The 17,850-nt window shown below is 33.9% G+C and overlaps 2 protein-coding genes and 1 long non-coding RNA gene across 3 annotated transcripts; 2 read left to right on the forward strand and 1 right to left on the reverse strand.

Moving 5' to 3' along the window:
- The first annotated feature begins 760 nt into the window (after positions 1-760).
- On the forward strand, positions 761-3,680 carry RabGGTa (Rab geranylgeranyltransferase subunit alpha). The gene is made up of 9 exons (XM_088204052.1): positions 761-887; positions 1,075-1,185; positions 1,260-1,381; positions 1,441-1,634; positions 1,701-1,862; positions 1,928-2,041; positions 2,552-2,971; positions 3,061-3,401; positions 3,470-3,680. Exons 1-9 carry the CDS (start codon positions 885-887, stop codon positions 3,578-3,580), a joined length of 1,578 nt encoding a protein of 525 aa, XP_088060178.1. The 5' UTR covers positions 761-884; the 3' UTR covers positions 3,581-3,680.
- Positions 3,681-4,193: 513 nt separating this feature from the next.
- On the forward strand, positions 4,194-5,935 carry LOC148226134 (uncharacterized). The gene is made up of 2 exons (XR_015812285.1): positions 4,194-4,306; positions 4,385-5,935. It is a non-coding gene; the product is annotated as an uncharacterized LOC148226134 (long non-coding RNA).
- Positions 5,936-9,071: 3,136 nt separating this feature from the next.
- Positions 9,072-16,162, reverse strand: Cap-D2 (CAP-D2 condensin subunit). Its single transcript, XM_088204053.1, has 19 exons — positions 16,005-16,162; positions 15,811-15,924; positions 15,562-15,734; positions 15,011-15,189; positions 14,802-14,943; positions 14,451-14,720; positions 14,230-14,391; positions 13,586-14,086; positions 13,196-13,522; positions 12,931-13,131; positions 12,317-12,856; positions 11,469-11,612; positions 11,192-11,400; positions 10,387-10,557; positions 10,045-10,317; positions 9,701-9,965; positions 9,448-9,639; positions 9,274-9,385; positions 9,072-9,200 (listed from the first exon to the last, which is right to left on the reverse strand). The coding sequence occupies exons 1-19, from the start codon at positions 16,105-16,107 to the stop codon at positions 9,115-9,117; spliced, it is 4,164 nt and encodes a 1,387-aa protein (XP_088060179.1). The 5' UTR covers positions 16,108-16,162; the 3' UTR covers positions 9,072-9,114.
- Between the last annotated feature and the right edge of the window lie 1,688 nt (positions 16,163-17,850).

A 17,850-nucleotide genomic window follows, 5' to 3' on the forward strand; every position in this document is an offset into this window, starting at 1 on the left:
AATTTTCAAATCCCGAACTTCAAACTGTGACTGTGACCGAACGTCTTGCAAATCTATTACTGATAGAATAGTTGGCCCCAATCTCTCATGTTTAGCAATTCAATTTATTTAGCGACGAGATGCTGACGAGTGGCAATTAGACACAGATTGAGCCGTTGCAGTAGTGTTTTTATTGAATTATGAAGTTGTTTACATGTTTAAAAAACGGACGTGAGACGACGCGTCCGAATGCCCGGAAGATTGCCAGTGGAGAGAATAACCATCACGCCAGTGCTACCCAAGTGCCGCCAAGTTTTGCCATAACAAAATCTAAATTTGAATGTAAATAAGCCCCAACACTTTCATTAAATGAACACTCTTGTCCATGTACCTGTTCGTAGTGCATTAGCAACCAAAATGTCTTTTATTTTTTGTCATAAATTCCTTACTTAATTCCCAACTTCTTACAGCTTAGGTTTAATAGAGTTTCTACGCTGATTTCTCTCCATTATATCAACATATTCATTTACTTTCATTTACAGATAGTTCTTAAATGGCTTGTTTATGGCTAGATTTAGTATTTAGGAGAGGGTGAAAAAGTTCGCCAGTCAGTAGTAATTTTTATAATATTTCGATTTTAATAAGATTCATAGTAGTATTTGTTTAAATGACATGCATTTTTAAAAAAAAATTAAAGTGGGCAAATGCTTTCTCCCGCACCTACTAAATGACGTCCCTGCTCTACCTACGCTTAATAACATATTTAGTCATGGTCAGTCAAAAATTACTCTGTTAAGGCCACATTAAAAACCACATGACGTTTAGTTCTGTCAGTCATACAAGGAAGATTACTAGTAGATAGTATTTTATTATTCAAACGAATCAATTTTTAATTTACGAGCAAAATGGTAATGAATACGTTATATAGTAACTTACGATATAAAACATTAATGAAATGTATAGCAAACATGACAAATTATATTAATACTGTTGCACTAAAAAATCTCCATTTGCATACATAAAATTTATATTAATATATAACTTAAAAATATATGTATATATTATCCATTTTAAATATTTTTCATTTTTGATTAGCACGGGGTAGCTAGGTTGAGGACTACCGAAGAAGAAAAATTAAGAAAGAAGAAGGAACGTGACACTGAATTAGCTGTATATAAAACTGAAATTGCTAAAATTTTTGAGATGGTATTTGTAAAATCGGTTAAAATTTAAAAAAATGATTAGTTTTCTAATAAATTTAAAACATATTAAAATTGCAGAGATCGAATAAGGAGTACAATTCAACTATGTTGAAATTAACTAGTGATTTATTGAGTCGTAATCCTGACTTTTACACTCTTTGGAATATTCGCCGTGAAGTGTTATTGCATTTTTTGGATTGGTAAACATTTTTTAATGTATATTTTCTTTATTGTGTTATTTAAATATGTGATATTTTAGTGAAGAACAATCAAATAATTTCAAAGATATGTTCGATACGGACTTGAAACTCACTGAGACTTGCTTAAAAGTGAATCCCAAATCGTACTGCGCTTGGCATCATAGACTTTGGATTCTGAAGACGCGTAATGATCCTAATTGGGAAATGGAACTGAAGCTTTGCACCGCATTTCTTAAATTGGACGGACGGAATTGTATTTATCGGTTTAAATGTCTAATTTATTATTGAAAGTTATAAGCTTATCGATCACAATTTTTAGTCCATTGTTGGAATTATCGGGATCATGTTGTTGAAAATTTCAAAGTCGATCTGCTTGACGAATTTGAGTATAGTTTAAAGAAGATCGAGGAGAACTTTTCCAATTATTCAGCTTGGCATTATCGCAGCAAATTGTTGATGAAGCTTTTCACACAACCGGAGAGTAAGATTTTGCTAAAAATGATCTTCTGACCTTTTTTCCCTTTAATAATATATATTAATTTATAGATCCTACTCTATTACAAGATGATAAACACAGAGATGACTTGGAGCTGGTTATCAATGCTGCTTTTACAGATCCAAACGACACTAGTGCTTGGTTTTATCAAAGATGGTTACTCGGTTTGTTTTTTTTTTAGGAACATAAATATACAAATAAGTTTTCAGATATAAGAAAAATATTCTTTTCGCCTACCATAATGTAAAGATCGATTGAAAATACTTTTTCCTTTATTGACCGAAGCTTATATAATTAACTACTCTAGAACATGAAACTAAACTATTCTATAATTTTCTTCCTCTCTATTCTATTTAATCTATTTTTTCTGTCTATTTAATCTATTTTTGAAAAATTCGGCTACTTTGCTTATTTTTTAAACTATCCACACAACAGCGGGATTTTGCAAATTCTAAACTAGCAATTTTCAAACTCTGAAGCTCTTAAATAAAATGCACTAGTCTATATGGCACAAAATAGAATAATCTTCTAATAAGACAAAGACACATTGGTTGATTGGAATTTGATAGATAGTATGAAACAAATTTTCATGTATGTTATGTTAAACTAAAACTGTGTTTGACTTCAATCAAAATGCTTTATATATTATAAGGTTAATTATTTAAATTTTTCAGGAGCTCCTAAGAGAGAAGTTCAGTTGGCAATGTGCCATGTGAAGCATAAAAAATCGTGCATTTCATTCACGCAAAGTGTGAAGATAAACAATGCAAATTGTTTAATTCACATCGGCGATAAACTTTTGAGTGGAATTTGGAAACCTGTTATTCATCCAGAATATGATGTTATTTGGGTATTTGAACATGAGCGTTTGGATTATGATGATGCTACAGATATCACTGTAACTTACATTCGCTCAAACGGATCGAAATGCATAGTTAAATGCGAATATACTGCTTTACCAAAATTTGATGATTATTTTGTCGGGTGTGGAAAAGTGAGCTTCACTAATAATTTTGGTCCGTCGGTTATCCAAGTTTTGGAAGAGCAGCTCGAAATGTGTCAACAGCTTTTAGAGATGGAGCCTGATAGTAAATGTAAGTTTATCTATTTTAAAAGTGGTACTTGGAAAATGAATAACTTTACGATTTAATATTATGTTTTGTTATTGAATAATATTTTTTAGGGACTCTCTTGACTTACGCCGTATTAAAGCACTCCATCGATCATATAGCTAATTACGAATCTTGCAGAGAGATTTTAGTGCAACTTCAAAAGTTAGATTCTCTGCGTGCTAACTATTATAAAGACTTGATGTCTCGCTGGCATATAGAATATTTGTTAGAGATAGACATGCCTTCTGTGATGCAGGGTAAATTTATCACAAGGGATCAAGACAAATCCGATGTAGAACTTACAAATATTTATCACGGGCAATATTGGAGTTCGTGTTATATGGTCGATTTGAGCAATTTCAAGATGTTTAAATGCATGCTTTCCAAGATAGCAATGTTTCAAAATTGCGAGGTATTTGTTGTACAAAATACATGAATAATTTTAAATTGCTGTTTATACATATATATTTTTTTTTTTAGGTTTTAGAAACTGGAGATGTTGAGAGAGATATCATCGATAAATATTTAGTAGGCATTCCAAATCTTAAGAACTTATACATTTCTGGTCAGTGTTTTAGTTATGAACATTAGTAATTTATATATTTATGATTATACATTTTATATATAATATATGTATGTATATATATATATTGTAATGTATTTTAAATAAATAACAGTGGCTTATCAATAATTACGTTATAATAATTTTATTTCATACAAGTGTTTTACCATATATATTTTTTTATCTGAAAGTAAGTGTAAAATATAGACGGTCCAAATAAAACAAAATATACCACCAATCATCATCATTTCACATAAATAAATATATTTATTTCACTGATGTTGTTTTAGATTTAAAATAACATTATAAAATAAAATAATAATGAGAGTAACATTCATTTCACAAGCCAATTTCTGCGACATTAAGAAACTATTCATTAGATCAGCGGTTTCCAACCTGGGAGGCGCGCCTCCCAGGGGAGGCGCGGACTATTGCCAGGGGAGGCGCCAACATTTTTTAATGAATTATTTTTTATACCATAATATCTAGAAATGAATAAAACTTGATATATTAACGTAACAGTGAAAATTCAGTGCATGAATGTTCATTTTTTTACATTTACATATATTTAATTCCTATTAAAAAAATTATCTGGAGCGGAGAAATTTAAAAATGGCGCGTTTGCAAACGCTCTGTTTCGGTAATACACAAAACGACCGCTAGTTGCATAAAACAATAACCTCAAATTTAAATGTCACTCGTGTTATATTGTTTTTTTTAATTGTTTCTGACGTGATTTCTTCTTGAAAATAATCGTTAGTATATTTTAAACTTGATTTATTTTTATTTAAACTATCATTGATTTTAATTTATATCAATAAAATATTTTTTAGACGAATGGATAAATTTTTGAGTGGTTACAAGAGAAAAGTCAACAATAATGAAGATACTGATGCTGATACTAGTGGGAATAAAATAAAAAAAGTACAAGGAAGTAAAGCTCCCAAGAAAAGACAATACAGTTCATCCTATTTATCATTAGGATTCACTAGTGTCATTATAGATGGCTTGGAAAAACCAATGTGTTTGTTGTGTTCGAAAGTTTTGGCTTCAGATAGTATGAGACCAGTCAAATTAAAACGGCACCATGAAACTCTACATTCTGAATACGTTGATAAGTCCATAGAATATTTTGAAAGAAAATTGGATGAGCTTAATAATCAAAAGCAAACGTTCAAAAATATTCTTTCTGTATCACCAAATGCATTATTGGCTTCGTACCATGTCTCTTACCGAATCGCAAAATGTAAGAAACCACATACAATAGGAGAAACTCTAATTTTACCAGCAGCTATTGATATCATATGCAAAACAGTTGCAACAAATTCCGCTTGCTGATAATACAGTCGGAAGAAGAATCAATGATATATCTGAAGATATTTGCAATCAATTAGTTTCTCGGCTGCGTACTTCGAAATTCGCCATACAAGTAGAAGAGGCAACTGATATAGCTAAAGATGCCCATTTAATTGCATATGTTCGATATGTTGTGGAAAATAATATATTAGAAGATATATTATTTTGCAAACCCATTCCTGGAAAGACCACATCCATTGAAATTTTTAATATAATGGACAGTTTTTTTTAAAGAAAACGACATAACGTGGAGTAATTGTATTGGACTGTGTACTGACGGAGCTCACTCAATGTCCGGACACAAAGCAGGTCTTCAAGCATTAGTTAAAAAGAAAGCACCACATGCTATCTGGACGCACTGTATGCTTCACAGAGCAGCTCTAGTGTCAAAAAATATGAGCGAGGAACTTAACAACATTTTTACAAAAATTATAAAAATTATAAACTACATTAAGAACAGTCCTTTGAGATTTAGGCTGTTTGCAAAGTTGTGTGTAGATATGGAAGCTAATTATACCTCACTTCTGTATTATTGTGAAGTTCGCTGGCTATCTCGTGCAAAAGCGATTCAAAGGGTATTTGAACTCAAAGAAGAAATAACAGCCTTTCTCGAAGAAAATCACCACGAAGAGGCACATTTGTGGACGAACGATAATTTCCTTGTTAAACTTGCCTATTTAGTTGAAATTTTTGGAAAATTGAGCAGTTTGAATAAATCAATGCAGGGATCACAAATGCATCCACTTGTTCAAAAAGACAAAGTAAAAGCTTTCATTAAAAAGTTGAAGTTATGGAAGTCAAATTTACAAAAGAATGAGTTGGACATGTTTTCACTGTCAAAAGATTTCTGGGCCACAGCCAATATTGAAACAAGCAAGAATCTTTTTATTGAACACTTGGATGGTCTAGTGCTGCATTTTTCAAATTATTTTAAAGACCTTGATTTCTCAAAGTTTTTGTGGGTACAGAATCCATTTATCGACGATGAAAACGACAAATTTGAGCTGACAACCATTGAAAAGGAAAAACTTATAGAATTATCATGCGATAGCCTACTATAACAAAAGTTTCAAAATGAAACCTTAATTCAATTTTGGATGAATCTTAAAGGAGAGTATGAATCTTTGTATTGCAAAGCAATGCAAGTGCTTCTACCGTTTGTAACGTCGTATTTATGCGAAACGGGCTTTTCGGCACTGGCTGCAATGAAAACTAAATATCGCAACAGGTTAGTAGTCGAAAAAGAGATACGAGTGGCACTCTCCACATTGCCCCCAAGATTTGATAAGCTTTGTGCTAATAAACAACAACAACCGTCGCATTAAATTTTTATGCGATAGATGTAGTTGGTTTAATTGTTTAAAAAAACTTATATATAAAAATAAATATACACGTATGTGTATGTTATAACTAAGCCTTGTTATTATTCTGTTAATTGTGGTTTTCAGTTTATTTTTGTAATAAAGTTTTTATTATTTAAAACGTGTCTATATTATTTAATCTATTAAAAAAATAAAAGGTAAGGGAGGCGCGGAAAATTTCTTTTTTTTTGGGGAGGCGTAGTAACAAAAAGGTTGGAAACCGCTGCCCTAGAGAGAATAATGAGAATGAGACTCAATGTGGAATCTAGTAATACTTTTATTACAATATTTACATGTATGCGACAGACAATTATCGGCGAGACGTTTCTTCCAAGCGGTGATGAAGCTGACGCAGGTGATGGTGTCCGTGGACGATCCTCAGGGTTCTTGTGGCTGTCTGCAGTGAGTGTCACGAGATAGTTACCCTTGAGGCAATGGTTGTTCGGGAGTTCCAGATTGTCTCTTCACGTTTGTCGGTGGGGGCGCGTCTGCTGGTCTCTTCGAGTGGCTACTGGTGACTCCGACTCCCTGTCTCCTGACTGGGTGACTGTCTGCCTCCGATTGACTGACTTCTCTCACCGGAGTCTGGGCTTATATTATATATCCAAGGCTATAAGGTTTGCTGGCCAATCGCATTTGTGCAGCGATCTTCCAGCCAATCACTGCAGTCGCTTCGTAGAACAGCGAAATAAGTCGATGCTCGCTCGTCCAAGGTCGTATTGCATTTTCGGAAATGTATATCCGTGACCGTTTCGCCACAAAGGAATTCCCTTAATGATGGAGAATATTTACTGTGAACTCGTGTTCTGTTCAGTCCCCCAAATGCTTACGCTATTATATTGTTTGATCACAGAGGGAACACTCGTTACTGAGCGTTCCCACTGCGACAGCGCCGACACGATTATATTGCTTTTGACATGAATTTTTTACTTCTGAGAAGGGATACTTGTTTGTTGTGCTCTCCTATTGGTCGAAATTTGATTTAGATACGCTTCATTCGATTTTCACTTATTGTAAATCGTAATATTGTTATAAAAAGTTTTAATATAAACGCTATATAACCGAGTGTTTCCACTGCGACTGCACGATTTTATTACTTTTTATATGGATTCTGTAATTATGACAGGTAATTTAATAAAATACTATAAATCTTAATGAAATCGAAATATCAAAAAACGACTACTGACTGGACAACTTTTGCCCCCCCCCCCCCTGAAAAAATCTGAAATAACGTTATTTTTCATATTTCGAACCAAATAAAGATTAAAAAACCTCTTTGATTATTGAAAAAATGAGGTTTATGTTCGTCGACAGTCAAATTTTATGGCAAACTCTGAATAGCTCCCATATATTTTGCCTATGGGCAGCACATAGCCTAACGTCACTGGCCCATTTCAAAAAACAATAAGTTGAAATATATGTAAAAAAATGTTTCATACCACTGGCATAGTTGCATATTTCTAAATTGGAACATTACGCCATCAACAATATGGTTTTAAGTATTTATCTCTCTTCATGGACAATATACAGTTTGGCAGTCAAAATGTCGATTATAACTACAGTAAGATTTGAGTTGGAAAAAGTTTGAAAACAACTGTTAACCCTTTCCGGTCCACAAAAAAAAAAAAAAATTTTCTACCAGGTCCACAAAGGATTTACAGAATTACAAAGTAAAACAATACATCTAGTTTTTTTTTTAATAAAACTATATTTATGTTTACAATTTTTTTTTTTTGAAGGTATAGGATAATGCTCTAATTATTACATTTTATACACATCCAAAGTATAATATCGGTGAAAACATTCACCGATGCAAAGGCCGGGCTTTCTCTTACAAGTTACACAAATATATCGCGTTTCTTTCCTACTCCCAGGAATTTTTCTGTTGGAGCATACCAGGCAATCTTTATGCTTCCCTTGAGGGTTGAGGTATAAGAAATGACCCCTTTTGTCCAGTCTTTGCTCCCTATCGCCTAACTATAAAAACAGGAAGTAATAATCTTGATCGAAATTCGGAATCCTTATCACTGCTGCTCAAGACTCTGTAGACTCGTGGTATTGTACGACTATTTATTTCTTTATTAGAATTAGAACTCCAAGCACTCGGGGGAACAGATAGTCCAGGATCAGTTATAGATAATCTTCTTCATCAGTTTTGTTTGTTTTATTACACCAGAAACGTCTTAATTTTCACTTTCAACAAATAGTTCAGTCACTTCACTTCATTCATATATTCTTCATCACTTCTTTCAAACTCGTTGTTATCGCGGTTTTTTTTTTGTAATTCTAGGCATTTTTGAGGGGTTAGAATTATTAGAATAATAGTACAATTATAAGTATCGGTAATAATAATTATTAAACTGTTTTCACGTGCATGGGTCGAGCGTAACTGATCCGAGTGAGTGACGCGTACCAATCTAGCCACTAAAACAAACCTTTTGTATCTTCAGGTAGAAAGTTATACATTCAAATGCTCATAAAAACCATTGAATCCTCATCCCAGTATACCGTTACACTAAATACAAGTGAGAAAATAATATGTTTGCTTGTATTTTGACAATAAACTGATGAAGAAAAAAATGTCGAATGACATTCGACATAGGACTCATTGGAATAAAGTCGATGTCGAATGACATTCGACATTGGACCGGAAAGGGTTAATAGAACACAAACGAATAATTCTACAAAATAAATTTGAACCCTATAAGGTTCATAATATAATTAAAAATAAGGGAAACGGTGCGCAAATCAAAATAGGTTGAGAGGCGTCAGCGGAGAAATTAAAATAAACTTATTTAAAATATTTTATTTCCTAAGAACAAATTTATATATATAATAAATATCAATTACTTTCTCTTTCTATAAACTTTATCCAATGGCTTCTTAAAAACATCTTTTGGTTGTGGTTTCTTTTTTATAAACGTATCAGGATCTATCAAGTACATAATAATATTAAAATATTACACAGCGAAAAATATTTCATTTACATAAAATATTTTGCCAACCTGAATCATTTTCATCGTCATCATCTTCATCATTGTACTTACGAACCACTCGTTTTCTTAAAGGTGTACGTGCAGATGCTGATTCTTTACTTCTTACAGTATTAATAGTGTTCTACAAATTTAAACGTTATTACAATACAAGCGCTTCAGAAACATGTAATATATTTTACAAACCGTTGAATCATCATCGCTTTCGTCACTACTAGATTTACGAGCACGGGCTCGTCTATTGCTTGCTGCTTTTTTTTGCTTAGGCGTTAATTGCACTTTAGGTCTTGGGTTATCGTCTTCGTTCGATTGATTTTCATGGCCTTCTTTTATAGAGAATATTTCTTCAATTCTTTCATTTAACTCGGCAACAGTAGCCTAATATACAATTAATTAATAAAAAAATATTGAAGCATAAATAATAAATTTTAGATCGTACCTTAAGCTCAGCCTTAGCCATTTTATTGGTGTTGTTAATGATCGTTTTGAAACAATTGTACACTTCTTTTGAAAATAATTTATCTTTATAACAGTCCATGTTCTCCATCAATTTTTTAATAGATCGATCGTTGTACGTGAATAACGATAGACAATAAGCCAAATCTCTCCATTGTCGTTCATCATTCGAAAGTTTGAATCGAAGGCACAATTTTTCAACTAATGCTTCCATTTGGCGATCTTTTTGTATTAAAGACATTACGTATCTAAAATGAATTTATGTTGTACGTTTGTGTATTTATACATACACTGAATATAATATAATATATATATATATATACACACTTTAAAATAGATCTGAATTGGTCTTCGGGTAGTTCTAAATTGGTATCGCTCAATCGGGATATGATATCAGGTATTACGTTATATAAAGAATTTCCTTTCTGCGAAAGCTGTTTGAAGAATGCACGGGCCATTGTTCGTATGTTTAGATCGCTATCAACGCAGCATCTTGCCAAACCGGCTACTTGTCCTCGCACCCTCACCATTTCTTGCAGAATTAAGAAAGACAACATTTTAACGGTGCACTGTCTCACTTCCACGCATGGATCCTCAAGTCTGGAATTGTTAAAAATACAGTGAGATACGTGTCAAAAAAGTATTGTTGATCATTTATTTATATAAAACCTTTCGTAGATGTGATGCGTCCATGGCTGTATTATGTTTGGGAAACGGAGAGTGAGATCGGCGAGAGTTATCACGATATTGGAACGCATGGTGCTGCAGGTGGCGTTTTTTAATAGCGTCATGAGTAACTGCATGTTTTCTTCGCAAAACGTCGACGATACTAACATAAATCTAAGAATAAAGAAAAAATAAATGTAATTCAAGGGTTGGATACAATTGCTAATATATGGAAAAATCGGTTTAGAAGGAAAATTTGTTCTGGTTTAGGAACATTCGTAAATTGACCTATCATAGTAATACAAGCAGAATCAGATAGATTCATATTTATGAATAAAATATGGGTGCGATTTAATGGGGAATTATTTTAAGAGATATGTGCATTTAAATAAATACTTTGTTCCATAAAATTAATTGTTTGTGCATTTATGTGAAGTAAATCTTCAGAAATCGATTTGTTGCAGTTATTCAGTGTTTACTGTTCTGACCAATGCTCACTTGAGCCTAATCTGTCCGACAGTAATGCACAAACAATTTGTTTCATAGAACAATTATTTTATATATATTGCTCATTTAAATTGTCCTCATAAAATATGTATAATGATAGAAAAAATGTTTTAGAAATTATAAGAACGTGTTTGTTTGTGAAGTTTGAAGAGTGATGGCACAGTAATAACTTGAAATGGCCGCGTACAAAAGTGGAACACCATTTTAGATTCAATGAAAATTCAGTATGGTGAAGCATGTCTGTCACTTCAGCAAGTGTAAGAGTAGACCAAATGGTGTGGAGCAGACAAATAGTAATTACCTTCCAAGAGTAAGACAAGCAGATGCTCTTAATTCTTCTGGAATTTGTGAAGTCGGTTTCTCTAATAAACTTCGTAAGATAGGCCCAACTTTACTGAGCAATCCACCATAAACCACTTCCTTTTCGCATACCATCCTTACGAATTCAGCATCGGCATCATCAGCAACAGCTCCTTCTAATCCCATTTCGTCTTCTTCAGGTTCTTCACCCTGTAGTTTAAATAATATAAAATAAAATAATACAAAAATAATTTCATTACAATCTCAAAATTATTTACCGGAGCAACGGAAGCAGTAGATTGATTCTGCAATTGTTGGATTCGACCTGCAGCACTGGCAGAACTACAATTGAGAGTCCCATCTGCATTTTTTTTACCAGCCACTTTGCTTTTTATGGTGATTGCTTTTCGTTGTTCGCGAACCTAGTAAAATATGTTTTTTTTTTATACAAAATAAATAGTATTTTATAAAGGCAACAAATTAAATGGTTAGAATTTAAATCAACTGTGGGTCAGAATAAAAATCAAATCTCAGTCAGAATTTTATTAAGTCTGGTCATAATTATATTATTCAGGGTCAAAATAAATATCAAATGGTTAGAATAAAAATAAAGGGCAATCAGAATTTAAAAAAATAATGGTCATAATTATATTATTCAGTGTCAGAATAAATATCAAATGGTTAGAATAAAAATAGCATACGGTCAGAATAAAAATATAGGATGATTATGTGAATTAAAAAATATTATAACATTTATAAATATAAATGGGCAATTATTTATTTGAATTAAATTATATATCTTTAAAGTATCTCACTCGCGCCAAAACTGTTGGGACAGGTTAGATACAAGCGAGCGAGCGTTGGTTAAAACATTGAACACCCCATGATTAACTCTCAACAAATATATTTAATTTCATGTAAGACGCGAAGGTATTCAGAGCGACAAACGAAGAAAAAATTATTCTGACCATCTGTCAAAATAATTCTAACCATTTAATATAAATTCTGACCAATTAATATAAGTTCTGACCATTTAATATTTATTCTGGCTGCTTATATTCTGAACTTTTAATATAAATTCTGACCCGAAAAATAGGATCCTTTTATAAATTATGATTAAAATAACCTCATTTCTTCTTCTCAGTTCTCCGTAGACAGTGACGTCCAAGTGTGTCAATTGTCTCATTGCAATATGTCCCACAAGCACCAAAAATCTCTCGATGTACTCAATTGGAAGTGAAATGACGCCGCTTTCGTTCTCTTGCTTAAATTCTTTATCTAATTTCTGCGATATCTTAGAAAGCCACTCGATACAAATCAAATCAGGCGTGTCGCAAAGAGAGTAGACTACGTTTACAGTGGCTGTGCCGAAAGCTGCAAATTTTTTCGACGTAAAAAACATCTCGATGAGGTTCTTTGAGAGGATAGTGAATATCGTATTTGTGACTGGAAGTCGCGTTTGATTCTGAGCCATCGACAGAAGCAGCTGTGTCGAAAGAAGCTTCTTTTGATAGCTACCGGTGAGACCGACGGTCTGAATGATTTCTACGTTTGCAGACGCTACGCTCGGTTTGGCCTTAGATATCATCACGAGGAGACTGAGAGCAGCGTAACTGTCATTTTCGGACGTGCCCTCGTGTTTCATGGTGAACATTTCCCAAAAAATCTATAAAAAGTAGTCACTGAACTCACGAAAAGCTCACTCTTAAAAAAATTATTTCATTAATTCAAAACTCTAACCTGAATAACATTGTTACATAAATGGCCGTCTTTTAACCAACGCGCTAGGAGGGCCTCCAAAGCTGCAGCCTGGCCTTGATTCACAGATTGAACTAGTTTCACTAACGATTTGGCAGTTATGGCAGCTCGGGCTCTTACAGAATTCCCTTCTGAATTAAAATAAATTTGTCTGTACGCATGTTCAACAGCGTCGCGTTTTTCCTGATGTTACACATACATTAGTTCAAGAATAAAATTATATCAGTTATAGTAGTTAGTTTATTACCTGATCTGGAGACCAAACCAATTGAAGCATTCCCATTGTGCCCATATCGGACGTTTCTATATTAAAATTGTGCGCCGTTGTGAAAAAGTCGATTGCTTCGTTTACATCGGTCGACTGTTTAGAAATCAGTAAGGTGTAAACGAGAGGTATAGATTTTTGAATCAATTTACTGAACGATAAACAGTCCTCCAAAAACGCAACGACATTTTCCTTTTCCTCGTATTGTTTAATTAACGCAAGGCTTTCGGATTCTTTACCCGGAGTCTCCAATTGGAGCTCGACTTCGGTAATGAAAACATTACGCAAAACACTAACAATGTATGCCACCTAATTGTAAAAACACTCATGTTATCTGTATAATAAATATTTTATTTTTAAATATGAAACTACCTGATCGTCTTTGTTCATTTCGCTTCTCAGCAACTTCGCTTCGGGAAATTGCTTTTCAGTAAAACGTATAATAGCGACCGTTTCTTGATATTTCTTCTCCTCCAAGCAACTCCTGATTGCTGCATAAGCATCGTTTAAATTTTGAGATAGTGGCGGATCGTCCTGAGTAGCCTGTGCAAGTTTATTTGCAACTTCAGATTTAACATCATCCTCAATCTCCTCCCACTTACTGCAGAGAGCGGAATTGGGTGCTATTCTCAATTTCTGTTGCATTGTTTCCAGAATTGCCTTCTCTGAATTCAACTGATTCTCAATATGGCTCAAGGTCAATCGTGCCGAAAATGGGTTGTGTTCTAAAAATAGCTTAATTAACTGTACTGCACTTTTTCTAACAATGGTGGCTCTGTCTTGTAAACGTCCTATTGCCTGATCTAAAATGCGTTGTTGCCTGGTTATTGGGACACATCCTTCCTTTTGTAACCGACCCCAAAATTGTAAAACCTGAATTATAATAAATAATACAATTAAAAATTATTATATCAATACAATAAAAAGGTTATGCTGAAAGTTTTTAGATACTCAAACTCATTAACAAATTATCTATCTAAAAACTTTCAGAATGACCTATTTATTTATTTACATACTTTAGCTCTGACATAAGCAGACAGATCGTGAATATGATCTTCTAAGTCGTCGAGGAACTCATTTCTTATTGTTTTCTTTTCTTCGGTCAAACCTTCGCCTTTAAGTTCGCTACATATAATTTCGCACATCATACCCAACACGCTAGATCTTAGTGGATAGCACTGTAATTATAATTAATAATTAATATAATATCAGAATTAATTTGGAGCAAAAATCATACTTCGTCGTTTTCGAGATAGGAACGCATAGCTTGAGCGGCAGGTATCATTTGACCGGGCATCAATTGAGTCAATTCGCTCAGAAACATAGCACAGTTGCGTTGGATTGGAGCCGAATCCATATTTACACCTTCGTCGTTACCGGAATTTCCCAACGTTTCCCCAAGTTCTCTGACTAAACGTCCCACCAATCCGGTCAAACTCCAAACGGTGACCAATTGATGGACGCCAGCGCAAATGGGAAGAATGGCATGCTCGTACAATTGCACCATCTATAATTATATCAATATTTTATTGTAACATTGTTATATGATCTAAGAATCCCATCTTGACAAATAAATGATAATGATTACCTGCATGAGCTTTATAGTGCAAGATAAACCGTGGTTGTATTTCTTATTCAAAATACCCAAAATCTGAAACACTGTTTCTCTGGTGGTCTTGCTTCTTATAATTTGGTCTTCCATCATTCGATAGCAAGGTTGAGCCACCAAACTGAATAAAATATTAGTTATTCATGACAATTAATAAAATGATATTTATAAATAGTAAATGACATTACTCTACAAATGCATCATCAGCTAGAGGTGGATCCCAAAGGCGATGCAAAGGCAACTGCAACAAGTTGTAAATAACATCTAGAGCCGCGCGCCTTTCGTTTTCGCGCCATTCAGTTTCAGTTTCGCGGTCAACGCTTGCACTTTTCTTTCCGCGCTTTCCGATGTTCAAAGAAGCCGCCATCTAAACAATACACCACAATCACTGATGTAGTAAATACTTGTATTAAATTTCCTGTTATTGGAGGGCATAATTATTCTGAAAAAATATTTATATTTTTAAAGTCGATTCATTGCAGTTATTCATGGGGTTTTCACCGTTCTGATCAACGCTCAATCGCACCTAACCGTTTAAATTTAAAAACATATTTATGTAGCAAAACAACGCTTTGGTGAGAACAGTGAACACCCTATGAATAACTGTCTGCAACGTATCAACTAAAAAAATGTCATTTATAATTGTATTATATGTAAATAAATAAAATGTATCAATATTTTTTTAGAATAAATTTGACCTCCGATAATGGGAAAGTAGCTAAATTACTGAAAATCGAACCTCGGCTGCTAATTTCGAGTCCTTAAGCTTCATGAGTCCGGTGAGCAAATATAGATACATCTTCAAGCAATTTAAACTGTACGTTCGTACATCATGTTCTATGTCTTTTTCTTTGAATATGTCTTCCAAATAACCGCACAATTGCTGACATCCTCTTTCGACGTATTCGAAACCTATAATAATATAATGTTAATGTGCAATACATACAATGTAAATGTTCATCGAAAACATTGTTATCGAAATGTTTACCTTTGTTAACGATTGCCCATTCGATATTCTGTCCGTTTATGATTAACGATAAATACGTATCGAAATGATCGCATATGAAAGGGGCTCCTTTTGAATTATACGCTCTGACAGCATCTGAAGCGTTCGTTAGAATTAGTATACAAAATACGAGGTTGTAACTTAGGTAGCTTATCGTCGATTTGATGATTTAATACCTTGCAGCAGACTCGGTAGCATTCGTTTCTCGGGTACATCTCGATCGGCAGCTAATTCTGACGCTGGTAATTCGATACGAAGCCAATCGCCGTCGACGTCCATTTTCCCACTGTTTAAAACTTCAACTGTATAACGGCGTCATATTCGGCCTTAACAGTATGATTAACGACCATTTTAGCTATTATCAAAAATGTATGTTAAAATTAAAACTAATTATAAATAAATAATGATTATATAAATTATAAATTAATTTCAACCAAAATAAGTGCACTTTTTTATTGATATATCTTAGCAAATAACATTTATTGATTTTTATAGAGAAATATCAGACGTTGCTGTAACATAAATGGGTATAAAATTCAGTATTTTGGATACAAAGGGCGTACTAAAAAATAAATTTAACTATTTTTGTACTCGGGCAAACTCAACACACAAGACATTTGCTCTGGGATATCTACATACTGGAGGACAAGCACAGGGGACCCATAAAGACGCGGTAACTTAACATTGGCCAGATTGAACTTCGATGGGTCATAAAAAGCCTTTCTTTTCTGAAGCTTCACTGCAGTTTTGACGTTCAAATTGTAAACTTTGTGGATGTAAACCTCTAATTGTAATCCTTGGTTAACTCAAAAATTTTACCATCTTTAAATTTGGTGCTTGGAGCTGAATTTTTGTCATATATTTTTGAAGAACGTCCAAAACAAAGTCTTGCGTGACTTGTACTACTGTGAATGGTGTTTTTTGTTTACATTTTTGAATGAAGAATTCGTCATGATTTCGTCATTTCCTCAATATGTTCAAAGCCCTGGTCACAATGAAGGTAAGAATGGCCAGTCGTCATAAAACATGTCTTATTTCATCGAATTTACACTGATCAGTTGAAAACTAATTGGCCTAGACTAAATTCAAATTATTATTTTGACGACTTCCAGAAATTATGTCATAGGTTTAGAAGGGAAGGGGTCAGTGGAATTGTGACAATGTGCAACAAACAGGAGTCTGGCTCAATGAAATCTCGTGACATAGAGAAAGATAGGGAGGTACAAATTCGAAAAAAAAACTGTGACATAATTTATGGATGCCGCCTCTGTCCAAAGCATTTGTCGCTGAACATAAACACTTCTTAATGCAATCATCAACGTCTGACAAAAAGTAAATAATGCAGCTAGTGATTCTACGTGATCCGCGTTTTGCTGTTGTTTCATCCCAAAAATATATTTTAGAAGACCCCTTCATCGGCATCATTTTACAAAGATCTGATGAGATATTTAGAAGTTTTAAGGCTGATTTGCACGGTGCCAGTTGAAGTTGCCAGTCACTGGATGCCAGCGACTAGCACTGTGTAAACGCATAACGCCAGCAGCTGGCAGAGCCAACTCCCCTTTCCACCACTCTACCGTACTGACGCAAGATGAGTAGCGCTTTTTCGCAATAATAATTCTATCACTTGCTGGCACTGTGTACACGATAAGGCGCCAGTGGACTGGAATGCCAGTAATCGCCAGTCAATTTTCAGCTGGCATGCCAGCAACTGGCAGCGTGTAAATCAGCCCATAGCTTCAAAATATGCAATATTTTTTTGAGATTTTTGATTACGTCAGCATAACCGCAATTACTTTTTTTCCAAGCCGGGTGAAAAGAGATAGAGTGGGGTGGGAAGGGAAAGGGGTCTGAGTAAAAAGGAGCAAGGTTGTTGAGTTCGCCCTTCGTATCCAGAGTTCTACCACTCTTAGATGATAGGAGATCTACTGTCAGCCCTAATTTTATAATATAAAAGTAAAATTGATAATATGGTTGAAAGGGCAAACTCAACAAAAAACGTATCTAACATTATTTACTAAT

The sequence above is a fragment of the Plectrocnemia conspersa genome, unplaced genomic scaffold (assembly GCF_051122295.1).
Source record: "Plectrocnemia conspersa isolate PC_06_02 unplaced genomic scaffold, ASM5112229v1 ptg000014l, whole genome shotgun sequence".
Taxonomy (NCBI): Eukaryota; Metazoa; Arthropoda; class Insecta; order Trichoptera; family Polycentropodidae; genus Plectrocnemia; species Plectrocnemia conspersa.